General features: G+C 36.8%; 2 protein-coding genes across 5 annotated transcripts; one reads left to right on the top strand and one right to left on the bottom strand.

Moving 5' to 3' along the window:
* Positions 1-1979: 1979 nt before the first annotated feature.
* Positions 1980-13097, bottom strand: LOC109052755 (rho guanine nucleotide exchange factor 38-like). The gene is made up of 14 exons (XM_042766553.1): positions 12617-13097; positions 9955-10139; positions 9690-9807; positions 9191-9338; positions 9090-9107; positions 8648-8847; positions 8438-8571; positions 8257-8361; positions 7122-7244; positions 6504-6815; positions 6257-6388; positions 5982-6183; positions 3746-3942; positions 1980-2398 (listed from the first exon to the last, which is right to left on the bottom strand). Exons 1-14 carry the CDS (start codon positions 12924-12926, stop codon positions 2216-2218), a joined length of 2367 nt encoding a protein of 788 aa, XP_042622487.1. The 5' UTR covers positions 12927-13097; the 3' UTR covers positions 1980-2215.
* A 4132-nt stretch (positions 13098-17229) lies between these two features.
* LOC109052756 (inorganic pyrophosphatase-like) lies at positions 17230-21376 on the top strand. 4 transcript variants are annotated; one of them, XR_006161177.1, is made up of 13 exons: positions 17230-17447; positions 17653-17717; positions 17851-17889; positions 17967-18020; positions 18354-18473; positions 18595-18681; positions 19270-19396; positions 19467-19594; positions 19677-19765; positions 19901-19970; positions 20485-20534; positions 20655-20718; positions 20804-21376. XR_006161177.1 is itself a non-coding variant. In XM_042766868.1 (12 exons), exons 1-12 carry the CDS (start codon positions 17300-17302, stop codon positions 20830-20832), a joined length of 996 nt encoding a protein of 331 aa, XP_042622802.1. In that variant the 5' UTR covers positions 17230-17299; the 3' UTR covers positions 20833-21376. The 4 variants fall into 4 exon arrangements, 3 of the variants coding, with proteins under 3 accessions (XP_042622802.1, XP_042622811.1, XP_042622808.1); XM_042766868.1 differs by lacking the exon at positions 20485-20534 and having other exon boundaries at positions 20679-20718; XM_042766877.1 differs by lacking the exons at positions 20655-20718; positions 20804-21376 and having other exon boundaries at positions 20485-20630.
* The last annotated feature ends 1345 nt before the right edge of the window (positions 21377-22721 follow it).

Genomic DNA, 22721 nt, shown 5'->3' with positions numbered 1-22721 from the left:
TTACAGACGTCTCAATATGCTGAGAAATGAAGGGAGCTCCTCTCAACGCCTCGGAGCACTGAAGCGGCCCTCACTGGAGCCCGCGCTCCTCCCAGGGGCCACGGCACGCATCATGCGGGGCCCCCCCCAGCCCTCGGTCAGCGCGCCTGGCGTCCCGGCGGTCTTCTGCTCCACTCCATGTTTCTCGCTCGCGCATCACCCGTGTCTTCTCCTCCACGTTCACACGCACCTCACCACGGAACACGACGGTTTAGTCACGAGAGAAACACACATGCTCATAACATACTCTCAATACATATGCACCAAAATACAATCATCTTTCCTTACCTGAACTCCTACAGTTCTCTGCACCGGCTCAGAATCATCGAAGACGACGAAGCCAAAGCTGGGAATCTCTCCTCCAGGGCCTCTGGTGTTGATTCGCAGCTCGACCACGTTTCCAAAGGATGAATTAATGAGATAATTACCAGATCTGGACCAGGTCTGTCTCGGATCCGCTGGTCACGTGGACGGATCGACTCAACTCTGGGCTGACATCAGTGAAAGTCAAGATCAACAGCATCATATGAAGAGGAGGAAGAACGAACAGAATATATTCTGAAGCAGCAGGAGTTTCTCTTTCAGATTCTCTCGGTAGAGTGTGTTGGTCATTATGGAAACACTATTTAGCATCCAATACCACCCCCCCCCAAATCTTTGGTGCATCATCCTGGTATTTGAAATGGAATTTTCAGTGTGAACATAAAACTCGCTCTCTTTATTCTACAAAATGCAATAGAATAGTCCAGAATGCAAGTGTAAGTCTAGTTCTGCAGTTTGTTGCCATGACTTGTGCTTCATCTGTGCGTTTATATTCACGTTTCAGTCCTGTGTAATGTAAATAATAATAATAAACATATAAATAAATAACATCATACATGTATGTTCTTTCAAAAGTGTAGGTTTAGTAAAATATTTTTATTTATTTTGATTAAATTATTTTTAGTTATTTTTTTATTTTTTATTTTTAGGGAAAAGAGGATGCATCAAGGATGCATTAAAGTGACAGTAAAGACTTTTATAATGTCACAAAAAAGTTCTATTTCAAATAAATGCTGTTCTTTTGAACTTTACGTTCACCACTGAACCGTGAAAAAGTGTATCACGGCTTCCACAGAAATACAAACTGTTTTCAACACTGATAATAACCAGAAATGTTTCTTGAGCAGCAAATCAGCAAATTAGACTGATTTTTTAAATTGTAATAATATTTCACAATATCACTGTTTTTATAACGTGTTTTTCTGTCCAGGCATCGGTGGTCTCGGGGAACTCTTCCAGCAGTGGCTCGTCTTTGCCCCCAGGCCTCACAAGATGGGCCACCTTTACCAAGACCTCAAACCCAGGGTCTTCCAGTACCAAGCTGAGCCCCGGTCAGCCAGCTAGCAGTAAACCACCCCCCCCTCCCCCTCCCTCCGGCTCCAAACCCGTGGGTCTCTCTGCGCTGACCTCTAAACCTCCAGGAGGCAGCAGTACTGCAAGCACAGCGGTGATGAAGCCTCCTCCTCCTCTCACGCTCGGCAAGCAGGTGTTGAGCCGCTCCGCTAGTGAAGAGAGCTCAGGGAAAGGGACTGGATCCCAGCCACCCGGGGGGGCATCCTCCAGCAGCCTGGGAGGCAACGGGGGGGCAGCAATGGAGCAAAAGCCTCCGCTGACGGCAAGACGCCCACGTCCCAGGAGTCTCAGCTCCATGCGATGAAGCGGCTGCAGATGGTGAAGAAGAAAGCAGCGCAGAAGAAACTACAGAAATGAGGACACAAATCAGCTCGAGCTGGTCTTTCTGAAGCAGTATGGTTCGTTCTTTCTAAACCAGACCCATTACTGAAAACAAGCTGCTCATTTTAACCATGTGTTTAATAAATAACACCTTTTTTAGAAAAATGAATTCTTGTTCTTGCTTCTAAATATAAGAGATTATTGAACAACAGCCCACGAAGACACAGATGTGGAAAATATTTTATTCATCACGTAATCTTTTATATATTACTATATACAGTTACTTCAAATACATGTATATTTCTGATTAACAAGTTAGTTCAAACAAACACTGTTGGTAGCTTCACACGTGCAAAAATGTTTGTGCAGGGTTGGCCTTCATTAACTATATTCATAGCTTTCTTCATTTTGATAAAAATATTGATAGTGGTTAAAGCACAAAAAAAAAAAAAAATCAGTTTTAAGCATATGACATCTTTCCAAGGTAGTTGGCTGGAACGTATCCTTTGTGTCCGTTGGATTCGGCGAGCCACCAGTCTTTGTTCCCGCCGAGGTCTGAGAACTGCAGGATACGGACGTGCTGGTGCTCCTGAAGCGTCAGCTCTTGTTCACAGCGCGCCTGAAATGCGTAAACTGCATAGAACTGTGAAAAAAGACAAGTAAAATTAGATTCAGCTTGATGACAATACAGCCTCAAAGCATGACAGTTTAACTTGAAAGATCAGATGTGATATTAGTTTTAAACTACAAACTGCACTATACTGTCACACAGCAGCATTATATATTGACATGAAACTTGGTTAAAGAGCCTTAAAATATACAGGTGATAGTGCTGACAAACCATTCATAACAGGACATTTTAAACATGAAAACAACATGAGACCTCTTTTCCTTTCTGGCCATTAGTGTGCCTTTATTATATGTGACCCTGCAGCACAGAACCAGTCTTAAGTCTCTGGGGTATATTTGTAGCAATAGACAACAATACAGTGTATGGGTCAAAATTATCCATTTTTCGTTTATACCAAAAATCATTAGGATATTAAGTAAAGATCATGTTCCATGAATATATTTTGTACATTTCCTACCATAAATATATCAAAATGTAATTTTTGATTAGTAATATGCATTGCTAAGAACTTCATTTGAACAACTTTAAAGATGATTTTCTCAATATTTAGATTTATTTATTTATTTATTGCACCCTCAGATTCCAGATTTTTAAATATTTGAATCTCAGCCAAATATTGTCCTATCAGCTATCAGCTTTCAGATGATGTATAAACCTAAATTTTAAAAAATTGACCCTTAAGACTGGTTTTGTGGTCCAGGGTCACATATGAAAAAAAAAAAAGTTTTCATAATTTAACAATTTCATCAAAATAGCTTATTTTCTGCCTCTGAACGTACATTTTTTGTTTCTAATGATGTATCCAAGGTCCTCGAGATAATATTAAAGGCATAGTTCACCCAAAAATGAAAATTCCAAACCTTCATGAGTTTCTTTCTTCTGTCGAACACAAAAGAAGCTTTTTCTGGTCCCCACAGACTTCGTTTTATTATTCATATTTTTTCTCCATACTATGGATGCCATTGAGGACCAACCAGTGTCTGGTTACCAGTATTCTTCAAATATATCTATTCTTTTGTGTTCAACAGAAGAAAGAAACTCTGTTTGGTACAACTCGAGGCTACGTAAATGATGACAGAATTTTCATTTTTGGGTGAACAACCCCTTTAAGCAATATATTCTAAACTATTTTCACATTAAAACTTTGATAGTCTTTCAAAACTGTTATTTCTGGTTTAATTTGTTTGGCCGAGCGGCGCTGCAAACGTGCTGATATTCAGTACAACAGCACTGGGATGCTTCTCTGTTCCTGGTCAGTTATTCTGGCCACCCAAAACTCTTTCAACTGTGCATCATCACACGTGCTAATTTTTGAAACAACAGTGCTCTTGCTTGTATGAGGTTGATTCAGTGTCTTACGTGCTGGTCTTCGGAGGGGTCCGGCTCGTCCTGTGCTGGTGCTGGAGTGATGTAGGGACTGCTGAAGCTCCGCAGGCTGCTGCTCCTGCTGTTGGACACAAACAGACTCAGATTGTCGAAGTCGTCTGGCCTCTCAGTCACCTCCCGCTGGGGGTTATAGGCTTTCAGGAATGAGGAGTACACGTAGCCCTGCGTACCTGAACACACACACACACACACACACACAAACACACACACACACACACACACACACAGAAATGTCATTATGGATAGCTGATGCAGACAGTAAGTCACGTGACATAAGAACCAGAACCTGTTGTGAAGCAACCGTCTCTGTGGCGTTCACCAGAGACGTGAGGAGAGAATATCCTCATGGGATTTCATTATGGAGTGCTACTGCAGATGAGATTCATCCCACATTTCCAGCAGACTTATTAACGCTTTAGTTAACGGCGTGTAATGTGGAAGATGTCATCGTGTTCACTGGTTTAAGCTCTCATGACTTGGACTAATAAACACTGTATAAGACGGTTCAGTTTGTTACAGCCTTTATTAATCTAGGTTAATGTTAATTTATACATTTGCTATTGTTAATTAATATTCATTTTTGATAGATTAACTAATGTTGGATTATACGACCTGAAATGTTCAAATGAATACTGTAAAACTATTGTTAAGTTTTACCAAGACATTTTAGTTTTATGTGCTACACCAATCATTTACAAATCAATAACAGAACATGCACTTCAGTTTGGGGATGGCAAAAAATAAACTAATACTTTTATTCATTAAACTGATCAAAAGTGAGAGTAAACGCATTTATACTGTGACCAAAGTTTTCCATTTCAAGTAAATGCTGTTCTTTTGAACTTTCTGTTCATCTGTGAATCCTGAAAAATAAAATGTATCAGTTTCCACTAAAATATTGAGCATCACAACTGTTTTCAACATTGATAATAATCAGAAATGTTTCTTGAGCAGCAAATCATCATATTAGAATGATTTCTGAAGATCATGTGACACTGAAGACTGCTGAAAATACAGCTGCACATCACAGAAATACATTACAGTTTAACAGAGATTCACACAGAAAACAGTGTTTTAGATTGTAATAATATTTTAAAATTTTACGGTATTTTTAATCAAATAAAAGCAGTCATGGAGAGCATAAACAATGTTAATCTTTCTCACCCTAAACTTTTGAACGGTAGTTTATATTCTGTTATTTATGGATGTAGCCTGCAGAACACCTTAACCTTAATGACTTGAAATCATTATTTCAGAATACTTTCCTCTTGCTGTGCATTATTCTACAGTACAGACCAAAAGTTTGGAAACATTACTATTTTTAATGTTTTTAAAAGAAGTTTCTTCTGCTCATCAAGCCTGTATTTATTTGATCAAAAATACAGAAAAAAATGTAATATTGTGATATATTATTACAATTTAAAACAATTGTTTTTAAATGTATTATACTTTAAATTATCATTTATTTCTGTGATGCAAAGCTGAATATTTAGGATCATTATCACATGATCCTTTAGAAATCATTCTAATATGATGATTCATTATCAAAGTTGGAAACAGTTCTGCTGCTTAATATTTTTTCAGAACATGTGATACTTTTTTAGGATACTTCGATGAATAAAAAGTAATAAAAAAAAAGAAGCTATGTTTTTAAAATATAAATATTTTGTAATAACAATATACACTACTAATATTTTTTCTTTCTTTTTTTTTAAATAAAATCAATACTTTTATTCAGCAAGGATGTGTTAAATTGATAAAAAGTGATAGTAAAGAAAATATATTATTAGAATATATATTATTAGACATTTTTTTTTTATTTTGAATAAATGCAGTCCTTTTATTCATCAAATATATTAGACAGCAGAACTGTTTCCAACACTCATAATAAATCAGAATATTAGAATGATTTCTAAATGATCATGTGATAGACTGGATGTTACATGTGACACTGAAGGCTGGAGTAATGATGCTGAAAATCCAGCTTTGCATCACAGGAATAAATTATTTTTTTAAAGTATATTCAAATAGAAAACTATTATTTTAAGTTTGTAATAATATTTCACAATATTACTGTTTTTTCTGTATTTTTGATCAAATAAATGCAGGCTTGATGAGCAGAAGAGACTTCTTTCAAACACATTAAAAATAGTAATGTTTCCAAACTTTTGGTCTGTACTGTATATTTATTGTAAATGTAAGGACGTACTCCCCGTGTGAACGAGCCAGCGGCTGCTGCTTCCCATCGGGTCTCTGTCCTCCAGCAGAGCCACCAGCTCTCCCTCCAGCAGACTGACGTCCTTCTCCTGACACGCGTTACAGTTACGCTTGAGCTGGTAGAGCCGATCCCCTGCATACTCCTCCAGGAGCCAGGCTCGCTGCTCCTCCGTCTGTCTGGGGATCTCTGGCACCTGAAGACAGCCTCCAGTCAGCCGGGACCTTTACCAGACCTTACACATCTACCTTTACCTGCTGTAATCCTACCGTTTTCTTGTCCCGCTTCTCAAAGCTCACTTTGCGCTCCATCAGCTTCTGGGAATTTTCTTTGAAGAATCCAAGGTTGCTCAGCTCCTCCATGATAGAATTTTGGACTTCACTAAAGTTCGACATGGGAACCTAGATGACCGGGATAACGGTTAAAAAGGGCTCTTTGCCTTCTCTGCAGTTCATAATGATTTTGATGTTTTCTTTTTAAACCACCTCTTTATTTTAGCGACCTCCTTTAACTCACCGGTATCTGGTGGACCGGCGGCTGAGCTGCTTCCATCAGCTTCCGGATTAATCTGACCACACAAATCGAGCAGTTGTTGAGGATGGTCCTGACGGCTCGGTTGAAGCACCGCAGCTCCTCAAGCAGCTGGCCGTTGAGGGCCAGGTAATCTTTCTTGGCCAGGCCCTGCTCCTCTTTGGAGGATCGGGAATCCAGCTGGCTGCAGTAGTCCAGCAGTTTATCGTAGCGCTTCTGTATCAGCTTCTGCGGCGATGCAAACATTCCCAGCAGACTCGAGAGAGGAGCCAGAACCAGCTGCTCCATCTGATCTTTCTGAGGAACGCAAACCACACACTTCTCTAAACACACCTGATGAGAACAGAATAGAGGCTTACTCCGTCCACGACAGAATAGCAAGCATGGAGACGAGAGTGCGTGTATGAAACATGAAATAAGGGAATACTTGTAAACATTAATTTCAGAGTTCTGACTCAAAGCTCATACGCTGCAGTTATTTCATCAACATACACGACTTCCCTTGGCTTATATGTGATTTTAAAGAGGAGCTTTGAAACAGATTGACCATGACAAGAACTGAGGAGAACCTTCAGACGTTATAGTGTGAGGAAAAGCACTTACGAACTGTTTGTATGGGTCACTGCCATTCCTCTTATGCTGGAAGCCATTTGTGTCTATTTTGTCAGGATCCTTCATTATAGCTTCCAGGTCCTGTGCATTCTGAACAGCAATGGAGATCATCTCCTACAATATAAAGAGAAATATAATTATATAATTCAGGTCTTAAATATTCTAGTAGTTTAAGACCCAGATCTACCCCAAGAGGACGCATTATTTAAAGTTTAAATGCTTCCAGATTCACCGTATGGTACAAAGGTCCTTTCAGATTTTTTTTTATTTCTCCAAAAACACTAAATAAACCCTCAATAGCTAAAATCAACTCAGTGCTTTCCTATGTTTGCCACCGCGCACTGGAGAAAAAAAAAGATCCATGTGGTCATTTTAAGTTTGATTTTGAATCATCAAAAAAAAAAAAAAATCTAAATTCTATTGTATTTTAAATGCAATGACAATAAAGGCTTCTCATCTCTTATCTGATCTTATAGCTTGGAATGTTATGATTTTGCTGATTTATGTAGAATGAATTCATGAGTCACTTCATCTCACAGATCAAGAGTCCCTAAAATCATATATGCAACAGATTTTTCTATAAGTGGGAGAAAATGTGTTTATGAAGAATGTGCTCACACTGACTGTTCTAATCAAAACTGAGATTAATATCTGAAATATATCTGTACTAGTATTGAGGTTCCAGTACAGTTCTGAAAGCAATATCACTGTACTTCCCCAAAGTATATTAACACAATTGTTTTGCATTATAAGTTTTCTGAAATGTTATGTTTAAATATGCAAATGAGACACCATCTATTTACTGTAAATACGCACAAATTTGCATACATTTCCAGAACAAAACAAAAAGCCATTTGGAAAAAGTTATCACCCCAAAAATACTGTCAACAGCCATAAAAATACATTTTCACCTTGTTTTTTAAGAATACAATATTATACAAAATCAGACAAATAACAAATCCCTCTGTAAAAAACATAGACAGAGATTTTCAGAACTCATTTTGAGAAAACAAATCTACAGATGTAAAAAAGCAAACACTTAAACATGCATTTGGATGTTTTAACTGTTCAGTTTGTCTTGCATTCTAATTGCATTCATTTTGCATTCATTACTGCATCTTCATACCTGAGTATAGAGCAGGTAACAGCTGATGTTTTTCACCAGCTGCCTCACAGCTTTCTCAAGGCTACGGAAGAGTTTTTCCTCCTTGTCAAACTCTTCATCTCTCACCTGTCAAAAGAGAAGCCATGACAATACCTTTACCGAGGTAGAACATGCTTATTTCAGCCTTGTTTCCTGGAAGTACCTGTGGCTCGACACCAGTGAGAATCTTGAAGTAGCTCGTCAGACGGTCAGATTTCTTCCTGATAGAATGAATGTTGAACTTGTTGAGTTTTCCCATCAGAGAGGTTTCATCGTCACTCCTCTTATACTTCAGCACTGAAACAACACAAGTGTCATATACTTGCATACTCGGATATCCCCAAAGCAAAAACTAGTTAGTGCAATGTCTCACCTATGTCTTTCCTCCGCTTAAACTCGTTAATGTTGATGTTAATGATCTTGACAGTGGTCAGAGCTTCCTGTAAGGGCCTGTTGTCAGGGTGGTCTGTGGGCGTGGCGTTCCACAGCTCGGCCAATAGCAGCGGGTATTTCATGACGCGTTGCACAGGTTTAATGAGTAGAGAGCCCATGTCAAGCAAATTTGGCTTCCCTCTGAAAAACAACATTGAATGAAGAAAACATATATACCGTATTTTCCGGACTATAATATAAAAATACGGTTAGTCAAATGATGTGTTTGTAGCATGACGCCAGCAACAACAAAGTCACAGGTTTGTTAAAATGCATAGGTTGCATTGAGAACTAACTTATGTCTATAAACTAACATTCATGATTATAGTTATGAAGTATCTGAATGCATTTGACAATGTTTGAATTAGAAAATGAATACTCACTCTTGGTCATATATTTTCCTGTGAGAGAGGAGACAACATATCATTAATGTCAACTCCACATTACAATAATAATAAGAGATAAATGCAGTTAACGTCATTACTTGAGCGCTGATATACATCTTCTAAAATGCTGCTGGATGTCCTCCTGTGCTTCATAAGACTTGAGTACAGCATTAGCCTCGTCGTGATGATAGCAGTAAATTCTGTACACATCCTCCATGATGGCTTTGGTTTGGATAAACACTTCTCCTAAAAAAAAGAATAAAAATAAAAGTCAGATTGGGTTTTATGAAGTTTAAAAATGTCACGTTTTTATTTTAATAAAACTGAAAACATATTTTCAAAATAGTTGTGTAATTCAAAATCATTTTTTATTTAAATTAAAATTAGAATAAAATAATGAATCCTTTTTAATCATTAAATGAAGTTCTAAATAATTTGATAGTAATGCAATTTAATATTTTTTATTTTAAAATATTTTATACATTTTATTATTATTTAGATTAAAAATAAACATGAATAAAATAATCCTAATTTATAATGTTGGTTGTTGCTTTACATTGATCAAGTTTATTTGTTGTTTTAATGCTTGTTAGTAACCTATGAGCTGTGTTTCGGGGTCGGGGTCAGCGATGGCGTATTTCAGTCTCTGGAGCAGCTCAGCAGAGACCTCACACACAGACTCCATGTTGGTGAACAATCGATCCACATCAACCACCTTAAAAAAAAACAGCAGACCCCAATCAAATCAATGCTGCAAACAAAACCTTCTCGTAGTTTAGCAGATGCTCAGAAGAAATGCACTACACATCATAATGAGAGAAGATTTGAGAGAATATCTCTCTGTGTGGGACTGTGAACATGCCTGAGCTGCTCTTAGAGGAAGCAGAACCTCACTTATGCAGAGCTCCAGGTCCTTCTGGAAATCTCCCTCTGTCCTAACCAGCTCCTCAATGACCTTTGACCTTTTCGTCATCCTCCTGTGGCGGATCTCTTCTGGATCCACGGCTGGGGATGTGGGTGAGGACAGATCATGGGGGGACATTTTCTCTGATGCGAGGAGGAAAAAAAGATGAATTATGCGGTTTAGATTTACATACACCACTAAATCCTGTTAAATTCACAGTCTCAAAAAAACAAACAAACAAAAAAAAAAAACAGCAACCAATTCATGGTGACAGTGTTTCAGGTATTATGGAAGATTGTATATATTTTTTACAGCTTATGTGTCACATGGGGACTACTAAGCCTTGTATGGCCTTGTCCTTCACTGTAAATGTGACCCTTTCCAAAAAAACAAACAAACATACATTTTACATTATTTTACAGTAAAATTACAAATAATGCAATGTTAAACCATTTACAGTTTTTCCTCCTTTTTGTCATTTTTGTTGTTGTTAAATGCACACCCTCCAGGATTGAAAGAAAACAAACTGCACATTGCTCTTGAACTGACCTGAGAAACTGAGTGATACTGACCAATATTACAGCTGCACAAATAATTACATTAATAATTACAATTAAGAGTGTTTTCATTAGGAATCATCAGAACACAATGCATTCAAATTGCATTTCTATCTAAATAAAACTTAAAAAGGACGTCTTGCTGCTGGTAATAGGACAGTTAAACACCGCTGGTATGTACTTTGGGAAGTGAGGTGATACTTTGTTTCCTGATCTCTTCCTCGTTACAGAGGGGAGGGGCCAGGGGTCATATTACTGTTTGTGATGTCTAGGCCTAATCATATCTTTACCTGCACATCTCAAAGATTATGATTCAGTGTTTAAACAGACTAATCATTAAACCACATTTTCATATTTTCAGATGTAAATAAGGAAATGACTGCAGTGATGTGAGGATTTGCCCTTGCATTACATAGTAATGATCCAATGCTACATTTCACACTTAAAGTTTAAAATTCAGCAACCCAGGAAACAAAACTGTGAATTATTTTGTGTGAAAAAATGTACAGTTCACACACATCATTTGAGCAGTTTAGACTGGCAGAAAGGAAAACTCAGAGCCTTTCACAAGACTTTCACTGAAACCTGTGCCACACAGAACAGATCGCATTTCTGCAGGAAAACGTGACCTGACTGAACTCAGGCTTGGAGATGTGTTGATTTCCTCCAGCTCTGCTGCCTTTGTATTGTATCCATAGTGATTTGCCTATTTTATTTTAATGATTTTCAATCATGTGAGAGCCTCAAGCAAGACTCCCATCATACTTTCTCTGCTTGGTTTGACTCAATAACACAAAGCAAACATACCTCTTACACACACATACACACACACGCACGCACACACAGAAATGGAACCTGCCCTTCAAGAGCTTGTGTCTCATGTGATCAAGTGTTTGCTTTGGGCAGTTTTTCAGACATGAACCTATCAGATTTCAAGCACATTAACAGCATACACAATATTATTTTTTAACAAATCTATTGTTTCGCTGGTGTATAAATGTTCCGGAACGCTCAGTTTTATGAGCACTTCCTGTTCGAGCATCAACATTTCCTCAATGATGTCATCGTATTTGACTTGAAATGTGCCATATGACATATTCTAAACATGGTTAGATGTCTCAGCTTTATGAATGAAATTACAAAATGGACTGTGCGTTTGCATGTGTGTTAAGAACTAAGAGTATTTCAACTAATAAGCTCAGTACTGAAAAGTTTTGAAAAGGATTTTGAAGTCTGATTGCTAATAGTTTTATACATACAAAAAGAAACTAAAACTGCTGATATGTTCTTCTCATTGTCAGCGAGACATTTAGAAATACATGTATGGAGTCTCAGAATTCTCCTTCCTGTGATATGAATGAATGACAGCTCATTTTGTTCTCATAAGAGCTATTGTGTGTAAACTAAGAAACTCGTAAGACAAGCCTGTCCTCATAGTATGTCCTTAATGTCACGACTCGGCTGTCCTGAAGGGCTTCATTCCCTGCTCACTGCAGGCTGCTAAACTAGTTTTTCTACAGTGATGTCATTGTCAAGTTAAGACTGACATATCTGTGGCATGACGTACACATGAACGTGCATGAATGAACAAGTGTATATTTCTTACAGTTTCGTATTCATCGAGTCAAATAATGCAAAACGAGTGAATAAAGAAATAACTCAAGATTGGCACTGATAACCAGCGACTTCCTGATGGAGTAAACAGCACAGGCACTGTGTCCGAGCTTGTTTACGACGACTCCACAGCCATGCAGCAGTGTGAGCGAGCTTCAGTTTGCATATGTGACATCAGTCCAGTGGGAAGAGATCTTTCTCTGTAACATAACAACGCAGCAGGTGCGAAGCGTCGGCACACATGCATGGCCTCTTTCTTTACATTCTTCACTCCATACAAAGATCTCATGGAATCTGAGAAGGGAGGCTTCACAAGAGAATAACCCACTCCGTGCTAACACACACTGGATGACTAGATAAAACGAGTTGCTTTTTAGCATAACAATCATCTTTATAAACCTATACCAACTATAAGAGAGCCAAAAAAAGCAATAAAGCAAAAATGATACCTTTAAGTTTAGCACTATACTCTGTCTTGTCAGAATGGCTCCTTCTCACTAAGGTTGCGATGCTGATGTCACCTTTGGAAGCGTCATCATCCACAATAGTGTCTGTCTTCCTCCTTTCCAGGTATCTTATAAAAAGTCTGTTTCTCCTTTTAATGCCTTTATCCTTGTCTTTTCTCTCCCCCTTTTCGTTCTCCCTGTCATTCCCACTGGCCTGGGGCTCCATGTTGACCCTCTCTGCTCCCTCTCGTTTGTTTCTGTCTGGTGCAGAGGTGAGAGAGAGAGAGTCTGGGAAGCGGAACAGGTGCTCCATGCAGGTGAACCCTCCCCCTCTGCTTCTGTCATACCTGCCTCAGGTGAGCTGGAGCCACGCCTCCTTCGCTTCTCTCTTTACCAGAGAGACAGATATGGAGCATGCCTTCAAAATGTGTTTATCACGAGTATGTGAGAAGCTCAATAATCCCGGATGGAAATACAGTCTCGGACGGGTGCAGACAGAGTTAATATTAAACAAGAAGGAGGGTCTGATGACTAAACTCTGAAGGGCATGACAAAGGTCGACATATCAAACAGGCCTGTAAAGTTTTCCATTCGTGTCAACATTTACAAAGCGTTACGACATCGCTGATGTGTATATATCAAGAGTGAGAGCAAATGTGTAAACCTCGTGAAATGCCACATGACTGTGGGCGCTCAAATATGATTTTTGTGGGTGTTGATTTAGTAGATCATAGATTTCAATCATCATCAACTCTAATTTACTTTCATGAGAAATGATTGTCCAGTCATTTTAACTGACTATATCTGAGAGTCAGCTTTCTGTCTGAGCAAAAATGATTGACTACTGATATGGATAAAGAACAGACACCGATAGAACTGGTCTAGTTTTCTAATGAACTGATAAAGTAGTATATCTCATTAGAATCCTGAGGAAACTGAAGAGCACTGAATTATTGCACACATGTGAAATGATCAGAAGCTGACACAAGCTCAATTTAAATCATGGCTTTGTAAGAATATTTCTTTTCAGGAAGGTCCTCGCTAAATCAGAAAAAGTGGGCAGAAAGCATGTTAGCACTAGTGAGTTTTCCATGTACATGATGAGGAAGGTGTTTACCTTTTCTTTTTGGGCATATATGGGGAGATAACAATATTTGCACTTGAGGCCAGCCGTAAGGGAGAAAATGTAATAATCATAATCATCTGTTTAGAAAAGCAAACAAATGGCAGGGGAATTAACGTTCATATAAACTTCAGGCAGTAAATCCATGAAAACATTCTTTAAGTGACAGTCCACCGCAGGCTTACAGTCTCCAACAATTAAAGAAAGATGTCAGAATTTACAATCTCAGACACTTACCTTTACGGTTTAAAAAGCTTGTCACTATAGGTCACCACCTTTAAAGGGACAACTTTGTACCTTGTACCCTACAAGCTTCATATAGATGAGATATTAATATACACAAAGATTTTTGCACTTTTTTTTTTCATGACAGTGTTTTTACATTTTAGATTATTCAGTCACAAGAAAATAAGCAATTAATGAGTCTTTGTTTTTCCTACTTAATTTTGTTCTAGGTGAATGATAATGAGTGAAATGATTTTGCACATTTAACTGGCTTACTATTTGTCTATTTTAGCTAAACTTGTGTTATAAAAAAATAAATAAATGAATAAAATTAGTAGAACACTAATCACAGCATAGTTTTATTACTTGCTCTTTTTGTGAGCAGGTAATGAAACTATTTTTGTTTTTATTTTTCTTTATTTCTTTATTTATTTTTGTTGAGTTTATGAGTTTAAAATGCAATTTACTCCTAGTGTTATCTTTCTTTCTTTCTTTTTTAAATAGATGAAATTGTTGAAATTGTTATTTTTTATGTATTTACTTGTTTTAGTGCTGATGACTCTTCTGTTACTGTTAATATGGTCTGCTTGATAAACTTTTATGTACAGTATTAGTAAATATTTTATGCGTTGTGCATACAGTGCTCCTGGCCTCCTTCTACTTCCTTCTTTTTCTTTTACGTATGGCAGACTTTTATGGTTTTTCTATCTTTCCTGTCATCATCACTCACTCATCATATAAATGTCTCTGTAAATGTTCAGTTTTAGAACATGCAGCAGGAAGGAGAATCAGATCACTGAGGAGAGGATCACAGATTAAACATTCTGAAGAAAATAAATGAAGAAATGCGCTGTGGACCCAGTCAATGCATTTCATTATAATGAACGTCTTTCATTCTTCATTAGGCCCAGTTTTACTAGAACAGATAACAGAAACCAGGGGTCTTCTGTATTTTTGAGATACCACAATTGAACTTGAAAAGGAGATAAAGGAAAACTCTTTTATAACTACAGTACATACAGGTCCAATGAGTACTTGGTAATACACCTGTTATGAATTTTGAGATGAACTAATTCATGTTTACATGACAGCATAGAAGTGTGCCTGTGTAGATCATGCATGGAAATGATGTATTTGTGCAAGTGGGGAATGTATATTTGTGTCTGTTTTAATCTATTTCTCTTTAGTTAAATAATAAGCAGTTTACACTGATAAACACACCGCAGTATCAATATAAGGATGGACACACTAGAGTCTTTAAACATGTTGTGGGCTGCGTTATCTTTCTGCTTGACTGCACCACTGCAGTTAATGATCGCACCAGGACCTGCTTTTATACAGGCTTGAACTGACACACTATATTTGTACAGTATTGATTGGTTTTGGTCGCCATGAATCTTTGTACAGTCTGGAGTGCACTTATGTGAGAGTAAAAAGCATTATGCGTCAGTCTGCAGAGTTTAATACTTGACTGATGTGCTATCCATCGGTCAGATCAGTCCTGGTTCGTACAGTGTATATGTTTCCAGACACTGGTGCCTTTTTTGAGCTGTTTGCCAGTTTCTTGTTTTCGTCAGGTTTTGAGGTTGTGTTTAAAACCACCTGCAACTCTGTGTTAATATGAGAAGCAGGCTGCGATTTTATTATCTAGACTAGAGATTTAAGTTGAAGTAATTCTCTAAAAATCTATCAAATATTATTTACAATTTGATTTGGTTAAGACACATGAACAAATGGGATTTTAGAGATGCAGCTAAAGAAAAGATTATCAGTGAAAAAGTTTTCTCACACAAAGCTGTTGGATCTCTACTTGAAGTATAGTGTAGTATAGTGAAGTATAGTGATTGGTTTGTACCACTTTTATAGTGAGTTTTGAACGCTCATGGTCAGCTTTCACTATCGAAGTATGAAAAGAGCAGAGTTAGATACCTACTGTACATTAGCCATAGACAAAGATGAAGAGCGCCCCCTACTGAACACCCCTCAACTGGACTGAAGCCTAATAAAATTATAATTAAATGAAAAGTTCTTATAAAATGAATAGGTCATATATAAAAATCTGAATAACAATAAGTGAAAGGTATAAACATTCTGATTTTTTTTTTTTTTTTTTTTACTTTGGCATTCCCTTCGTGTAAAATGTCAGTCATCTGCAGTATGGAATAACTCAAAGACATTGTGTGATGCATAAATGTGTGAGACGTTCAAACAAGTTAATGATGGCATACTGGGTTAATCTCCAGGGACAAAATAAAAAAATAAAATAATTAAAAAAGTAGATCTACAAGTCCCATTAAGTAAAGTAAATTAAATTAAATTAAATTTAAAGTAAAGCAGAAGCTGTTTCAGTTCAGTATCAGCATGGCAGGTATATCTATATACAAGAATATAATCTTTTTGATTGCTTTTTGTTTGCTTGTTTTGTTGTATTTTCTAGTTGGTTTATTTGTTTTGCTTGGTATTTATTTTTTTTATTTCCATCCTATATCCCTCTATGGTGCAGACTTACCATATGGCAAGAATTAGTTTCTAATAATTTCCTTGTTATTCCGAAAAAAAAAAATAATAAAAATAAATTTTCCCGCCGTCTCCCTCACACAGAAGACACCTGCTGAAGGGCTCCAGGAAGTGCTCTATTAACCTCATTTCTAAACAGTTCTTCTCTTCTCATCTTTGTTAAGTAGCCTAAATTAGATTTTTTTTTTCAATATACCTATGTCTAACATAGTTTTACTGTAAACTGAGAAAATATCAATGTTTCCATGGCAACACTGTGTACAGTGGACCTACAGTAATGTGTTTCCCCACTGGGATTTTTTTTTATTTTTATTTTTTTACATAGTATAGTATAGATAGTGTTAATTGTAGTCTAGTTGTATTCATGTATAAATAACAAAAGGATTTCTTCTTTTCAGAAAATGAAAACAGCAGTGTTTTATAGAAAGGCCAATAGGTTACAGTATCTCTGCCATGAGATGAGAGTGAGGATGAGTTAGTAAATGATAGGGATCTACTTATTTCTGGTTTGCTTGACTTCTGAGAGAATATATATCTATCAATTACTAAAAGAAATGTGCATTTCAATAGAAAAGAAAATCATAAATATTCAGAAAAACTACTGTTTTGACCATTTTCCATTGTGATACAGTGCTGCCATATAGTGACCCCCCCCCCCCCCCCATCCTCCAGTCCAGTCGGTGGCGGTAATGCACCATTAAATCAAAGAAGAGGAAGAAGACGTTCCTCCGGCATTCCTCTGACTGTCTGCAGGTGGCGGTGTGGATTAACTGAAAGAGCTTCTGTGAGGCTCAGACGCAAGCAGGAACTCGATGTGAAGGATGTGTTCAGTTGTTCGTGCTGCCTTTCTCTGCTCGCAGTTCTCTCGGAAAGCTACATCTTTATTTTCACCTCATTTGAGAAAAATGGTGCATTACCAAACAGAGCCGAGAGGACGAGCAAACTCGCCTGACTACAGGATTTACTTCAGTACGTTTGCCTCCTCCCCTCTCAGATATAACGACTGCTGCTGAAAACAAACCCTTTAACTTGAACAACACTTTACACTACACGACGGTCTCTCTGTGAAACAGAGCCTCATTAAACACACACAGTGAGAGAGTGTTACTTCAGTGATACATTGAGACGAATCGAGTTCGGAAAGATGATACAATTTGTAACATTTGTTTCGCAGGATCTTCAGATGGCACGTGCATCTCTCCTTTCCATGACATTCCTCTGTATGCTGCTGACCAACAGGTCTGTATAAAGCACTTCAAACCACGGGTTGTAGACAAGGTTATAATAAATAAATGAGTGCTGAATTAATGCAGTAATATAATTGACATTCTTGCTTAATCTGTTTTCTAACGGCACGTTTCTCTCATATCAGGAAGGAGATGTTCCACTAAAGAAAATCAAAACGAATGAGGTAACCATTCATCAGTCTACACATTTTGGGATTTTATGGCAAATTAGATGCTAATAATGTTGTTTTGCCTTGAGCAGATTCTGTTTAATATGGTCGTAGAAGTGCCTCGTTGGTCAAATGCCAAGATGGAGGTAAGAAGTGTTTTCTGTGTCCGACCGTGGCTAAGATGACCAGTCGCTCCATTTGGACGTTAAATAGGAAAAGAAAATGTTACATTCAATATAAGACTTGCATGATAATAATAATCAGGGGAAAAATAAAATCAGTTATTTTTATATCGAATAGTAATAATAATGAAAAATACCATATAATCATGTAAATCTAATCATCATAAATATACAATTTGATATTTAATGTAACATTTTAATCCTTTAAATGTCACATGTGCTGATGTTGTGCTTATGCAGGATGCAATAGAAGGTTATTTTAAGCACAGCAGGTTTAAAACCACACTACATCCACAGATAGCAACGAAGGAGCCATTAAACCCAATCAAGCAAGATGTGAAGAAAGGCAAGCTGCGATATGTTGCTAACATTTTTCCACACAAGGGTTACATCTGGAACTACGGTGCACTTCCTCAGGTGATGTTCTGGGTTTGATCTGACTGCAGTCTGAGCATTTTATTTGTACATTATACATATGTAATCATTTATTATTAATCATTCTCTCAGTATAATGCGTGTTTTTCCCCCGTGTATAAAGACATGGGAAGATCCCAGCCACACTGACGAGGAAACCAAGTGCTGTGGAGATAACGACCCCATAGACGTGTGTGAGATCGGCTCCAAGGTAAGGAGCCACTGGTTAATATAGCATCTTGCAAATGTTTAAACAGTTAAAGGGATAGTTCAACCAAAACTGAAAAATTCTGTCCTCATTCACTCACCCTCATGTTGTTCCAAAGCTGTATGAGCTTCTTTCAGCTGTTAAACATGGAAGGTGATGTTGACGGTAGCCATTGACTTCCATAGTGTGGGAAACAATAGCATGGAAGTCAACAGCTTCTGTCAGATGTTTGGTTCTTCAAAACAGAAGAAAGAAATTCACACAGGTTTGGAATTACTTGAGGGTGAGTAAATGATGACAGAATATTTCAGTTTTGGCTAAACTGTTAAGCAGCTTTGTATTTAGTTCACATCCATGAAAACCTTAAAATCAACATTTCTGTGTGTGTGCATGATTTTTAATGACTCTTCAGTGACTCCTCATGTTTGATTAAATCTTTCGTTGCTGTGAACTCTTCGTAGGTGGTATATTTAGCCCATTATTCCATGTATTTGATTTATTATTATTTTGCATAATGTGTTCTTCTGTCTTCTCTAACACAAGCCGGTTATGGGTCTGACTGCTTTATATCTGTATATCTGTCTGTCACAGGTGTGTGCAACAGGGCAGGTGATTCAGGTTAAAGTGCTAGGAATTCTGGCTTTGATAGATGAAGGAGAGACGGACTGGAAGGTAATAGCCATCAACATAGAGGACCCTGATGCTTCCAGCCTCAACAGTGAGTCACTGGTTTCTATGTTGTTATTTTATGATCTGCATTTATGACTCAATTAGTGCCTCATTAACAGGTATTGAGGATGTGAGAAAGATTAAGCCTGGTCATCTCGAGGCTACCGTGGATTGGTTTAAAAGATATAAAGTGCCGGATGGGAAGCCTGAGAACCGGTTCGCCTTCAATGGACAGTTTAAGGATAAGGTGATGTTTGTTTTATGAGAGAGCAGTGTTAATCCATTTAATGATCAATCATCTCAAGTTAATTTTGTTAATATCATGTTAGGACTTTGCTATAGAAGTCATAAAAGCAACACACATCTTCTGGAAAGCATTAGTGATGAGAAAAAAGATGAAAGGTGAAGAAATTATTTGGTGAGTATAAGATTTGATTTGATTTCAGATGTACTAAATGACAGCAGAGTTTCTTGAGTTTTTCTTCATTTTTCAGTCATTTTCTCGTCATTCTGAGACAGTTGGTGTGATGTTATTTTCTGTGATCTCTCTCAGTCAGAACTCGTCTTTGTGTGACAGTCCGTTCAGATGCAGCGATGCAGAGGCCCGTGCTGTACTTCAAGCTGTGAGTGTTTGTCCGTTTTATTTTTTTATATTTACAAAATTCAGTTTTTTTCTAATTTTTTTTTTGGATTCTATTTTAATGCTTTAATTCAATTTTAACAACCAATCAAAGAGTATGTCTAATTAATTGATTTCCAAAAAAAAAAACATTTTTTTTTCCCCAAAAATTCTGTCATATTTAATTTTTTCTGGTAATCAAATGAAGGCATAAAACCATTTAATTTATCTTTTAATCAAACGAAATTAAACAAACCGTATAAAAAGAGGTTTACTGTTAAAATGAAAACATAAAAGCAAAATTAATTCATACTTTTAGTAGTAGTAATACGTACATTCTTACAATTTGTTCAAATTAAGCCGAACTTTTATTTTGATGGGTTACCATGAAGAGTTTTGTGTGTGTGTGTGTGTGTGACATGACGGTAGTCTTTCTCAAACGAAACAGTCAGATGCTCATGAAGAGACTCTCAGAGCAGTTCTGGAGATGTTGGTCATGTAATCATGTCCTCATTTAGTGCGACGGCAGACGCTGAAAACATCACGAGCGTCACGCGCGCTTCAGTAGGTGATTGATATATTATCAGACACGAGTCCATATCCATATGACTGGATTCCATCCGCGTTTTCTGTACTGTGGAGATCACAGGACCCTACCTTTCATCCTGGCTGATTTTTACCATTACAGACAAATGCTCTTTTGCTGTTGTAGGCTGCAGAATACGGGGAACCCCTCCCAGTATCTTCTGAAGGTAAAATTGTATTATTATTATTTTTTTTTGTAATACTTTTACGAATTATATGACTTTGATTTAATTTCTGGTTTCTGCTTTGCAGTGGACAAATGGCACTTCGTCACAAAGTAAAAGAGCGTTTACTCTTTGCAGTGTGATCTGAAAAGAAGGTGTATTTTTAAAACATTGCTTTGTTTATTAGCACACACACACACACACACACACACACTCGTCATTCATTTCTTATATATGGGCTGAAATGAGCAATTAACATTGGTGCATATTTTTTTCTGTACTTAATTACTGTTATGAACATATTCCAAAATACATGTGTTTCAGTGCCAAAGCTCGTTACCTTTCATACTTTGAAGGTTGAATAGTTAACCTCTACAACTTAAGGTTTTACTTTTTGATTTCATCATCTTTTACAGTGCCTTTTAGATGCATGTGTTTTTTATTTCTATTTATATACCTAGATTGACAAGCCACTTAGGAACAAATGTGTATTATCAAGGGCAGCCTTTAATTTTTGTAAGCATTAATTTTTTTTTAAGAAAACCCTTTAGGCACAGTTGTTGAAATCACAATTACCTAAATTAGGAAACGCTGTAGTCTTTCTTCTGAGATGTGTAGAATCAGAATCAAGACTAGTAGATAATAAACTTGATTAATCTTTTCTGTTTTCCATGAAAATATATTTACAAAACAAAAAGTGTTTGAATTTGTATCTTTAATTAAAAAAAAGCTTAAATACTTTATCAAAGCATCAAAGAATGGTCTTTTAAATGTATTAAAATTGCACTTTTATGGCCAGTTATTGTAAAAATGATTTTTAACTTAGCTTCTGTTAGTGATTTAAAAATAATGAAATGTAAATGATGATAAAATCAAAGTGTTATAAAGGAATAAAACATGAAAACTTCCAAGAGTTGAATACTTTTGTTCGTAATCACATGATTTGCAAATGATAAATTAGATCTTTTTATATGTTTAACTATTTATTCAGTAAAGAAATTGCACAATTTACAGTAAATGCTTGAAATAAATATACATTTTATTAAAAAACCCACATTTCAGCAATATTAGGAATGATAACAAATCATAACAAATAGCTTTCAAATAAACTGCATTCAGTTCTTCAGTACATTACAATACTTACAGTATTCAAAGCTATGATTAATTCAAAGTTTTAAGCAATACAAACCTTAAGGGAAAAGGGGAAGCAATACAAAAAAAGAGAAGGAAAAAAAGGGCAGAAAACAGCACATTTAAACCGTTAGTGTCTAATGGCAGAATACCAACCGGAGTACATAAACAGCTAGCTTAATGTAAAAGTTGTACACCCCAGTTTGTTAGTAGAAGTCAGAAAGTCATTCAAGTAAAGTTGACTCCACTCAGAAACACTCCGAAGCATCTTCAAGTATGGCTATTCTCGTCACTCACTAAGTTTTAACCACTCTTTTCTCTGGCTTCATACACAACCTGCTACTCAAGCTGGATCCTGTACACTGAAATATAACATTCACTTCAAACTACGACATGGGAAGCCTCTTTCGTAACTAGTGAGAACATCAAAGTGATTTCTAAGAGAGAACAAAAAACTAATCTTTGCTGTTGTATTCCAAAAAAAAATAAAAATAAATTAATTAAAAACTTAGGTGACCTGAATACCAACAAGACAAAGATTTTAGGGGCAAAATCATTGATTATTATATGTGTGGAGTGATGGTAACAAACATGTAAAATACACTTTGTACATAACATAGACTTAGACTTCTGCAATGCAAGCATGTGATATATACAATGTGGCATAATCTGTTTAAAACTTACAATAATCTACCTATTTTGAATGTACATACATTTTTTTTTGTGTGTGAAAAAAAACCTGAAGTGCTTTATTTTATGTCAGAGTGGAATTGTATATAATTCATTACCAATTACTTATCAGATGTCTAATTTAATTAATTGGACAGGGGTTGCGTAAGAGTCTATACCATGTTTAGTGGTTGTAAACACATTTA

The sequence above is a fragment of the Cyprinus carpio genome, chromosome A1, assembly GCF_018340385.1.
Source record: "Cyprinus carpio isolate SPL01 chromosome A1, ASM1834038v1, whole genome shotgun sequence".
In the NCBI taxonomy this organism is placed as follows: Eukaryota; Metazoa; Chordata; class Actinopteri; order Cypriniformes; family Cyprinidae; genus Cyprinus; species Cyprinus carpio.
Note: the sequence above shows the minus strand (reverse complement) of the source record. Positions and strands in the feature narration are given on the sequence as shown.

Bases quoted from the DNA above. Each gene is read 5' to 3' on its own strand.
- LOC109052755 (XM_042766553.1), bottom strand. From the start codon at position 12,926: ATGGAGCACCTGTTCCGCTTCCCAGACTCTCTCTCTCTCACCTCTGCA. The intron at 10,140-12,616 runs GTATCATTTTTG...TCCTCGCATCAG, and splicing joins GTATAGTGCTAAACTTAAAG to AGAAAATGTCCCCCCATGAT. The intron at 9,808-9,954 runs GCATGTTCACAG...TTTTTTTTTAAG, and splicing joins TTCCTCTAAGAGCAGCTCAG to GTGGTTGATGTGGATCGATT.
- LOC109052756 (XM_042766868.1), top strand. From the start codon at position 17,300: ATGTGTTCAGTTGTTCGTGCTGCCTTTCTCTGCTCGCAGTTCTCTCGG. The intron at 18,682-19,269 runs GTAAGGAGCCAC...TGTCTGTCACAG, and splicing joins TGTGTGAGATCGGCTCCAAG to GTGTGTGCAACAGGGCAGGT. The intron at 19,397-19,466 runs GTGAGTCACTGG...CCTCATTAACAG, and splicing joins TGATGCTTCCAGCCTCAACA to GTATTGAGGATGTGAGAAAG.